The following is a 10,334-nucleotide window of genomic DNA, read 5'->3' as shown; positions in this document are numbered from 1 at the left end:
TTCATTCAGACACACACAAAGAAACACTTCCCCGCCTCCAGAAAAACAGCCAAAATGTGATTACATTTTTTTTCTCGAGTCAACTCCTAAAATGAGCAGGCATTCACAACACATCATTGTTTCTCATTGGTAAGATATGATAAAAAAAACAATTTATTATAATGAATCATTTTTACTCATAATCAATCATTTTGTGGTTTGATTAATCTTACTAAATCATTTTTATTTATTATTTATTGATCTGTTATATAACAGCAGTATGTCAGTGTGAGTGTGTCTGTTGTGCTGATATCAGTCATGTGATCAGCTGCGGCCCACTCACAGCCGTACTGATATTCAGATCAACAGATCACTCTTACTCATGTGATATGAATTAAATATTGAAACATGATGAAAGCAGGAAGATACAGACCTACACCTGTAACCATTACTGACTCGGTAAGATCCTCAGAGGGGAAGAACAACAGAAGAATGGAAAGACAGTGTCAGTGAAGGTGGTTGTGAATGTGTGTAGATGTGTGTTAGTCACAGCATCAGAGAATGACACCGTTCCTCTGTCATAGTCCAGATTCACTCTCACACGACCAAGATCCTGTTTAACAGGGAAACCAGTGCGGGGCTGGAATAGAAAGGCAAATTGAGACTTATTATACCGCACACTCCAGATATCAGTTTTAAAGCAATCACGTCCCTTCCTCTGGTTTGATGCTGTAGTTACTCCAAGACTCCAGCGTCGACACTTTTTAACCTCCACATCCCAGCAGTGTGTTCCTGAATTAAAACCCTCTGAACCCAGAACACATAGATAGCTGTCAAATCTCTCTGGATTATCAGGAAGCAGATGATTGTTCACACTCTCTCTCACACTGGTCAGATCATCAGACAGGACTAGTTGTGGATTTGCAGTGTTTGGATCCAGAATCACAGGAGCTGATGAGACACAATCAACAGCTGCTTTTATTCTGATGTTCATATAATGATCAAGAGTGAACCGAACACAGATTATTATGAATTATGACACTCATCCGATTGATCCTGTGATTAGTTATTTTTATTATCAGTGTTTAATGGAATCAGATACAAACATTAAATATGTGAGATTGTGAAATATTGTTACCATTAAAAATAAGTGTTTTCTTTGTGAATATATTGTAAAATGTAATTTATTTCTGTAATCAAAGCTGAATTTTCACCATCAGACTACAGGAGTTTTAAAATCCTAACCCATTATGAAATGTGATTGCAGTGCACACATAAGGAGAGTCTTTACAGATTTTCTTCCCTTAAAATCTGAAGCATGCACACACTACAAGATTTGAAAATCATGGCGCATCACACACCAAAAGATAATAGGTGTGTTCGACGTGAAGTGGCGCTATGCAGTGTGTTTGACGTCAAAATACCGCGAGAGCTCCATATGCTTTCACTCTAGCAGTACTTTGATGTCACACAATTGGTCTGCGCAGCGTCACTTCAAGACGAATGTGCCTATTATTAATTATCATGATTATCATGTCTCATGTGATCTCACGCAGCACATTTCACACATTTCTATCAGACCCCACAACACGCAACTAATGTTTACATATGTTAGCTAGCATGTTTTCACATTTTGTTATGTTGCTGCCTTATGTTAAACTGCTTTGAATTACTTTTTTCCACATCAGTCTACACTCCATACACCAAAATGACAAAGCAAAAACAGAACTGTCACAACACCATAAATTTAAATAAAAAAAAAAAAAAAAACAGAAATGAGTACATTGCATAAGTATTCATACCCTTAACTTGGTGCTTAGCTGAGGGACCTTCACAGCCTCAAGTCTTTTGGGGTATGATCCTACAACTTTTGCTCATCAGCAACTGGCAGTTATCCGCCATTCTTCTCCTCACCTCTTAAGCTCTGTCAGCTTGGATGGGAGTAGACACACATTTTCAGGTTTCTCCAGAAATATTGTTTGGGTTGTTTCGACTCAAGGACATTCAAAGTTGTCTATAAACCAATCTTGCTGTGTGCTTGGGCTCATTGTCCAGTTGGAAGGTGAACCTTCCGCCCAATCTGAGGTTCTGAATGCCCTGGACTAGGTTTTCATTAAGGCTATCTCAATATTTTTGTGCACTGAGCTGTTCATCAACTCTGACGAGTCCCTCAGTCCCTACAGTTGAAAAACAGCCCCACAGCATGAGGCTGCTACCAGCACACTTTACTGCTGAGATGGTACTCTTAAGTGTCTGGTTTACTTCAAACATGATGCTTGGAATTGAGGTCCATCAGACCAGAGAATCTTGTTTCTCACAGTCAGAGGGTCCTTTAGGTGCCTTTTTGCAAATTTCGAATTTTGATTGAGGATTGAGTCTTGCCACACCACCATAAAGCTCAGAACGGTGGAGTGATCGATGGAGTGTTGCAAGGCCCTTCTCCATGAATGCTTAGTTTGGCCAGAAGGCCAGCTCTAGGAAGAGTCCTGTTTTTTTTTTTTTTTTTTTTTTTTTTAAACTTCTTCCATTAAGGGTAACATGCTTCTGTGAACCTTCAATGCAGCAGATTTTTTTCTGAACTCTTCCCCAGATCCGTGCCTTGATCCAATTCTGTTTCTGAGCTCAAGCCCCCTCAGGGTTTGGTTTTTGCTCTGATATGCATTTTCAGCTGTTAGACCTTTTATTAGGTCATGTGTGCCTTTTGAAGTCATGACCACTCATATGAATTTGCCACAGGTTACCTTCACTTGAAATGTAACATCTACAAGCAATATGAATGCTCCTGAACTAAATTTCAAGTGTATACTTGTACTTATAGGAATACTTATGCAATAGAATCATTTAGGTTTTTTGTTTTTAATAAATTTGCAAAGATGTTAAAAACGTGTTTTTTGCTTTGCCGTATGGTATATGGAGTGTAGATCGATTGATTATTTTAAAGCAGTTTAACCTAAGGCAGCAACATAAGAAAATGTGAAAAAAGGGGGTATGAATATCTTCACAAAGCACTGTAGAAGTGTCAAAAACACAAGTTACTGTACTTACATACTGCTTTTACTACATCTTCAGGATTCATGATCTTAACCCTTTCATGTTTGTTATCATTTTTTATGGTCTCATTGCGGTTGGAAATATGCTTTCAGTCAGAATAATTATACGTTTCTTTTTTTTTCTTTATTATTATTTTTTTTTACTTTTACACTATTGAGTATGTTCTGGACTTGAGTAGATGATGAAATGAGAAACATTATCAAAAATAGATTACTCTATTCCAGAACAAGTATGAACGTCATTTACTACCAAATGAAATAATCTAGAACTTCTTAAAACTGTGTTGTAATAAACTGTATGTGTAACAGCACAGATGTTCGCTAGACTCACTGTTTTGGACAGTGTCCTGCATATCCTTCCAGACTCTGAACGGCAGGTTGCCCAAGTAATGTGGCACATGAATCAAAGCTCCAGAAGGCGTCTGTGGATCCGGCTGTGAGATCTGGACTCTGGAAGAACATTCAGGAGTCAGAACCACTGTGACTTTGGATCAGAAACAGAGAGACCAGAGACACCATCAGATCACTCACCTTTCCATTGAGACTGGAAACTTCTGCAGAAGAAACACACAATTTATCATCAACAACTCAATCAATCATCAATCAATAAATTGGGAATCAAATGAAATCAATCAATCTATGATCTGAAATTAGACCTTTAGAAAGCAGACATCATTGTCTTTCATCATCTCCTCTGTGTCCTTGATTGTGAGTGAAAGAGTTGAGATGTGTCTGTTGATCTCCTCCAGCTTCTCCTTCATCATCTGCTTCTTCTGCTCCTCTTCCTTTCTCAGGGCAGTGATTTTAGCTTTTTCTTCATCTCTGAGAAATCGATGAAGCTTCTCAAACTGCAGTTTAATCTGATGCTCTGTGTGCTCAGCTTGAGACTGAAATCAAATCCCATTTACTTTAATCATGTCAAACATATTCTGGAGCAGCATGAAGAGTGAGTGAGTAAATGAGGGTTAGTTAACTACAGCTTAATCTTTCTGAAGTACTAGTGCTGTAGAAGTTTATGTTCTGTCATTGAAGGTAAAAATACACATGAATCTCATCAGCCTTTCTTTATAACTCAACACAGTTTTCAATAGCTTTTTAATTAAACACGTTCATGCGATTTCATTTAAAAGCACATCAATTAAACATTTAAGAAACATCAGGCAACTGTGTATTTAATAACATGCTACAAGTTACAAGAGTGTGCGATATTTTAAGAACACATAAATTGTTATTTTTGTTTCTTTTTTTTGTTCACGTCTTCAGCCAACTATGGTCGCAAATTCCCTCTTATCCATCATAGTTCAACGATTCAGTGTTTCTCAAAATCATAGTTAAAACCTTCACAAACAGCGTCAAAAATGGCTCGGTTTCGTATGTAACCTTGGTTCCCTGAATAGGGAACGAGACATTGCGTCATGGTCGCTATGGGAACACCTCCGGGGTGACGGATGTCTGGAGCCCTTATACCAACATGCCATTTTATTGGCCAGTAGCGCCTAGAACCACCCCAAGAATACATCACATATGCTCATATCAGCTTGCTACATGCGATTTCATCAGAAGTATGAAGGAACCATTTATCGAAGGTTTGGGAATGGCCAGCATCACAGAGATGCATACGCAACCGAGACATTCACTTTCATTGGTTCACTATACCATAACACCTTCCTGTACCTGAGGATAGCTGGAAGACTAAGGAAAGCATCTGCTCAAGTGGATAAATCCCAGAAGCCAGGAGCCATCCTCATGTCCAGACTGTAGTACTTGATGAAGGTGCTTGGAGAGGACTATCCTGCTGCAGCATAAATATCTTCCTTGAAGAGCCCTTAAAAAGAGCCTGAGAAGAAGTCATTCCTCTTGTAAAGTGAGCATGCACACCCAGAAGCGAAGCCAATCCACATGCCTCATAGGCTGCAGAGAGATCCTCAACTTCCCAATGAGACATTCTGCTGTTTTTATTACCAAAACATTGTTAAAAAAATTGTCAGATCCAAGCCACTGGGCTGTGTGGTCGACATAGATCTTTAATACCCTCACCAGGCAAAGACTAAAAAGTCACACATTTCTATCAGACCCCACAACAACAGGAAAAAAAGCCTCCAAGACCAATTGCTGGAAGCGAAACAGAGTCGAAGCAACCTTGGGAATGTATTTAGGCCTAGGTTGCAGCAAGACTTTAACCTGCCCCAGGACAAAGTCCATACAAGAAGCGCTGATAGAAAGAGCCTGCAGATCCCCTATTCTCTTAAAAAAAGGTTCTCTGACACAGACTCAAATGGATAAATTCCATTTATCTATTTGGAATTTGTGCTGAAAAGCCTAAGTCATCTCGACTCCTGCATGAAACAAGAAACCAGAAGGTGACGTCCAACAAAAACATCTCCCATGGAGATATGCTCAGCAGATATGGGTGCCACATAAATGTGGCAGGGGCCACCCCCTTTGAAAAACAACTCTGCAGGAACTCCAGTATTGAGCCTACAGGGCAATGAACTGGATCTAGGTTGCAAAACACTCTTTTGCAGATTTGCACAGATCTGAACAGAAGAACACAGTATTGGTAAGCTTTGCCCTCGAAAGTGAACCTTAGGAATCTCCTGTGTCTCTTGACGATCTGGATGTGAAAATATGCATGCCTTAGATTGATAGTCACAAACCAATCTCCAGTTTGGATATGAGACAAAGTGGATTTTAACATTAGCGTCTTGAGTTTGCTCACTCTGAGCACAAGATTTAGGTGACGCAAGTCCAAAATCAGTTGTAAGCCCCAATCTTCTTTGGCACAACAAAATAACAGCTGTAGAAGACTGACTCCATCTGAGTGAGGGTTTTTCTTCTATAGCCCCTTTCTCTAGGAGTGATAAAATCTCCTGACTCAGAGGTGAGACCTCCCAGTGGCCCTTTATGGAATTGGATGTTGTAACTGCATCATATGGTATGCAGTGCCCACTGTAAGATCCAGGGTGGCAATGGACACCCCTGGCATCTGACTGGCCACCCCAAAATGCTGCTACTTCATTTTCTTTGTTTATTCATACTTAAGGTAGCTTTTATTTTAGCCTCAAACTAAAAGACGTGACTCTTCTGGTGTGTCTTATCACGTGTCATCTCGTCCAGTGTACCTTCCAGCCACTGCTAACTCTCACGCCAGACATTAATTTTCTTACAGAGGGAAAAAATAGCTGCAAAAGTAAAAGCAAAGAACTTTGTATTCAAAGTCAAAAAGCAAACACACTAAAATGTGTCAAAAAAGTACCTTAGATGTGTGTATCTTCTAATTTCTACTGATGATTACATTACTGCCCTAACATAACACTTAATTTCAGTTGACTAGAAACATCTCTTTCACGTCCCCATGATTTGTGTATGTAGTGCATATTTAAGGTGGCAGTTCAATACACAATATAATTTTATTAATATTAATAATATGACAATATCTGTAGTCAGCATTGCTTAAATGTGAGGGGAAATCCTGCTCATACACTGTAAAAAATAAAACACAATTTGTTGAGTCAGCTTAAAATAATTTGTTACCCTGCTGCCTTAAAATTTTAAGTTCAGTCAACTAAAATAAGTTTAGTTAACTTGAATTGTTAAGTTGTACTAAGTAACAACTTAGATATTTGTGTTTGCTAAACTTAACAGATGGGTAAGTAACCCAGCTGCCCTAAAATTTTAAGTTGATTAAACTCAAATATCTAAGTTGTCACTTAGTATAATTTAACATTTCAAGTTATAAGGCGGCCAGGTTACAAATTATTTTAAGTTGACTCAACAAATTGTTCTTTACAGTGTACCCAGTTAGTAAAATGATTATAAAAGCACTGATGTTTATTTACTGAAGTGCTCTATTTCTGATCAAATAAATGCAGACTTGTAGACATAAGTGACTTCTTTCAAAAACATTAAAAATAGTAATGTTTCCTTACTGTATAAGTAAAAATATACAAATTTGAAAATTAAATGATGTATAAACAAAAAGGATAGGAATCAAATTAGTTTCAAGTGCTTTTATTTGGGGGTAGGGGGCCTCCAAATGTTTAACCAGCCCTGAGCAGATGACTATTTATGCTTTTAAATTTGAATAAAACAACGAAGAAGCGACCACATTCGTGAAACAATCTCGTGTCTAGCTATGTATACAACAATACACTGTAACACGGTGGTCAAGCAGCCAGTTGCATCGTTGTACTGGAAGCACACTTCAGATTCTCTAGGGTTTGCCTGAACTAATTGGCTAAAATGAAAATATAGAAGGTGAGTGATAGCTGATGAGATTACCGCCCACTGATGAATAACTAGCTGACATTGCTATAGCTATCAAACTTGTAAAAGTATAAAAAGAATCAGTCTTCACCTTGATGTGCTGAATTGTTTTCTGAAATTCTTCCTTAATTTTTTCATTGTGTTTAAGTTTGTCTTGTAAGGTCTTCAGTGCTGTATTGAGCTCCTCCTAAAATTCAAAGTGAAAAATAAGACACCAGAAATGTATGTGGTATATATATTTATATATATTAAACCAGTTTCTTCTTCTTCTTCTTACACACACGCACACAGAAAACATACCTTATATGATGGAACAACTTCACTGATGGGTCTGAATGTGTGATTTTCATGTTGTTGTGAATCTCTGCACACTAAACACACAGGCTGTTTGTCCTCCAGACAGAAGAGTTTGAGTTTCTCACTGTGTAAACTGCAGATCTCCTCAGATCCTGATGAACGACTCTCATTTTTTCCCTTCAGGAACAACTCACACAAGTTTTTTAATATAAGATTTAATGGAGGATCATCTCTTGAGGATCTTCTCCTGCAGACAGGACACTCCTGAGTTGTTTTGGTTCTCCAGAACTGTTGAAGACACTCTTTACAGAAACTGTGACTACATGATAAAAGAACAGGATCCTTAAAGATTTCATGACACACAGGACAAGAAAAATCATCTTCAGATAGTGAAGCCATTTTCTCTGAGCTCCTGCAGTCTAAACTTTACTTTCGCTTTCTGAACAATGGTTTCAAATATTATTCACCACAAGAATCACAAATATCTGCTGTCTGTTCAGAAACAAACTCCTCATGAATCTTTCTTGAAGTCCTTCCTTTCAATCTTCATTAATCACAGAATGTATTTTGCCATTGTCAAGATAGAAGAGAGTCAGTGTGACAAAAAAGGAGAAACAAGTCAGTCTCTTCCTGGTAAGTATTGCAAGAGGCACATCCTGATTTTGCTGAGTTAGATGTGTTCCTGGGTCAACATATGTTGTTGACCTTGGAACAACATTTAATTCCAAAAAGTCTTGACCATATGCCTACACCTAAACCTAACCTTACCCATGAGTAATCCCTAAAAACAGAGGAAATGATAGATTAATGACACTGATGTACATGCACCAAGCACTGATTGTAAGCCTGAACTTTAAAAAAAGTATAAACTGGTTTTTCAAATCTGATTGGTTAATCACAGTGTTGTTCCAGGGTCAACAAAGATGTTGTGCACTTGGTAAAATCAGGTTCTGCTTGTAAGGCACGTGAAGTTTTAACAGGTCTGACAGCACCATCTTCAGGTTCAATGTAAAAATGCATTCAAAATTAACTTACAGTGAAACCTAATAAAATATAAAACCTTTAATCAAATCCTGCTTTTTACTTGTCACAGAGTCATGAACCAATTTTAGTCAAAATAATTTCTTCACATGCTAAAGTCACAGTGATAAAAACACATCTGCTTATGGTGCTGATTGTCAGTGTTTGGAAACACAAGCAGAGGAACCAAAAACTGTACTCAATTAAAAATACAAAAACTTATAATAATTAGTCAAGTAAAATTAAAAATAATAATACTAATTCTTACTTTATGAGAGTAAAAAGTATCCAATGAAAGGATTAAAATGGGGTAAAACAATCGGCTGAATTAATTAAACTGCAACTTTTTTCAGTATAAATAAAAATAAAATGTGCGAAGGAATAAGTTGTGCTGTGGTTGAGGAACTTGAAATAGATAGTGATGTTCCTTGAACAAAACAATTTTTTTAGGTTCAGTGTTTTAGTCAGAAGAATCACAAACATTGAGTCTCTTTTGGACTTGAGTAGATGAAGAAATGAGAAACAGTCTCAAAAAACAGTCCATTATTTCACTACTCACTGCTGTGTGTGTGTGCACTTGTATGGGTGAAATGCAGAGCACGGATTCCAGGTATGGGTTAACATACTTGACAAATGTCACAACTTCAACTTCAAAAAGACCCTAGACACTGTATTTGTGTGCTTTATTTCTTGCTCTTTATTTGTTACAGAGTTTCTTCAGGAACAAATCTTTGTTGAAACTATTTCTTAACATACTAAAATCACAGTGATAAACACACATCTGCTTACAGTAGAGAAACCAAAAACTGTACGCTAGTGAAAAGCACTTACTATAGTAAACAGAGAGTAAACAGAGGTAAAAGTAATTATGTTAATAATTACTTGAGTAAGAGGAAGAAGTATCCAGTGAACAGACTATTAGGTAAAAAGATGCTAATTGATCTTATTCAGTACAAGCAATAAACAGTCATAATGATAATAAAGGTGAGTCAATGAAGCATGTATTAAAGTAGGAGAGCACATTCTTATTGCAATAAATGCTACATTTCTCCTGTTTATTCAGGAGAAACAGACACTGTACAAAAGTTTGCAGTCCCTCAAGCATCACTCGCCATCTTGTGGATAGATCAGTGCATGACACCAGTCAAGGCAATGTTACAATGATAGCATTTGAGACTTTAATGTAAAGTGTCATAGAAAATTCTTAATGTGGTTTAATGTGATAATATTGTAGAACCAAATATACAATGCAGACAACTAGATTGAGAAGCAAACTAGAGAAGAGGGGAAATGGATTTTAATAAGTAGGCCTATAGCATTTTTGTTAAAATATCCAGCCCAGTGTGTTAGATCAAACAGGCTTAACGCAACCCAGAACTGGGTCAAAAGGGCTGAATGCATCAAATTGGTTTGTTTTGAACACAATTCCAGTATTGCTCACTTTAAGTAACCAGTTTCATGAGAAGCGTCCTGGGATGATTTTAAAAATTGCAAAAAGGCAAACATGTCTGATGTGTGATACTACATTTACCCACAATAACTTAATAAGTTCAGGGAAATTCATTTTCAGGCATAACATATATTTGACTTCACAGTCTGCATATTTGTAAACATTCAAGACAGACACAGATACCCAAATAGCCTGAGTTTTTAACTTTTTGTGTCACATTCAGCATTTTTAAGATCATAATTATGGTGTGAAACAAAACATGGAGAATATAT

At 37.3% G+C, this 10,334-nt stretch overlaps 1 protein-coding gene across 1 annotated transcript; it reads right to left on the bottom strand.

Annotated features, from left to right (window-relative positions):
* Window positions 1–6: 6 nt before the first annotated feature.
* On the bottom strand, window positions 7–8,209 carry LOC127162875 (nuclear factor 7, brain-like). The gene is made up of 6 exons (XM_051105793.1): window positions 7,596–8,209; window positions 7,387–7,482; window positions 3,686–3,916; window positions 3,561–3,583; window positions 3,361–3,479; window positions 7–930 (listed from the first exon to the last, which is right to left on the bottom strand). Exons 1-6 carry the CDS (start codon window positions 7,989–7,991, stop codon window positions 428–430), a joined length of 1,368 nt encoding a protein of 455 aa, XP_050961750.1. The 5' UTR covers window positions 7,992–8,209; the 3' UTR covers window positions 7–427.
* Between the last annotated feature and the right edge of the window lie 2,125 nt (window positions 8,210–10,334).

This window comes from Labeo rohita, chromosome 3 (genome assembly GCF_022985175.1).
Source record: "Labeo rohita strain BAU-BD-2019 chromosome 3, IGBB_LRoh.1.0, whole genome shotgun sequence".
In the NCBI taxonomy this organism is placed as follows: domain Eukaryota; kingdom Metazoa; phylum Chordata; class Actinopteri; order Cypriniformes; family Cyprinidae; genus Labeo; species Labeo rohita.
This window is presented reverse-complemented; position numbering and strand designations above follow the sequence as displayed.

What these genes read in the sequence shown, in the direction of transcription:
- LOC127162875 (XM_051105793.1), bottom strand. Translation starts at nt 7,991, where the DNA reads ATGGCTTCACTATCTGAAGATGATTTTTCTTGTCCTGTGTGTCATGAA. An exon ending in ATGATGTCTGCTTTCTAAAG is followed by an intron (nt 3,584 to 3,685) that starts GTCTAATTTCAG and finishes TTTCTTCTGCAG; the next exon opens with AAGTTTCCAGTCTCAATGGA. An exon ending in GCAGGACACTGTCCAAAACA is followed by an intron (nt 931 to 3,360) that starts GTGAGTCTAGCG and finishes GTGTCTCATCAG; the next exon opens with CTCCTGTGATTCTGGATCCA.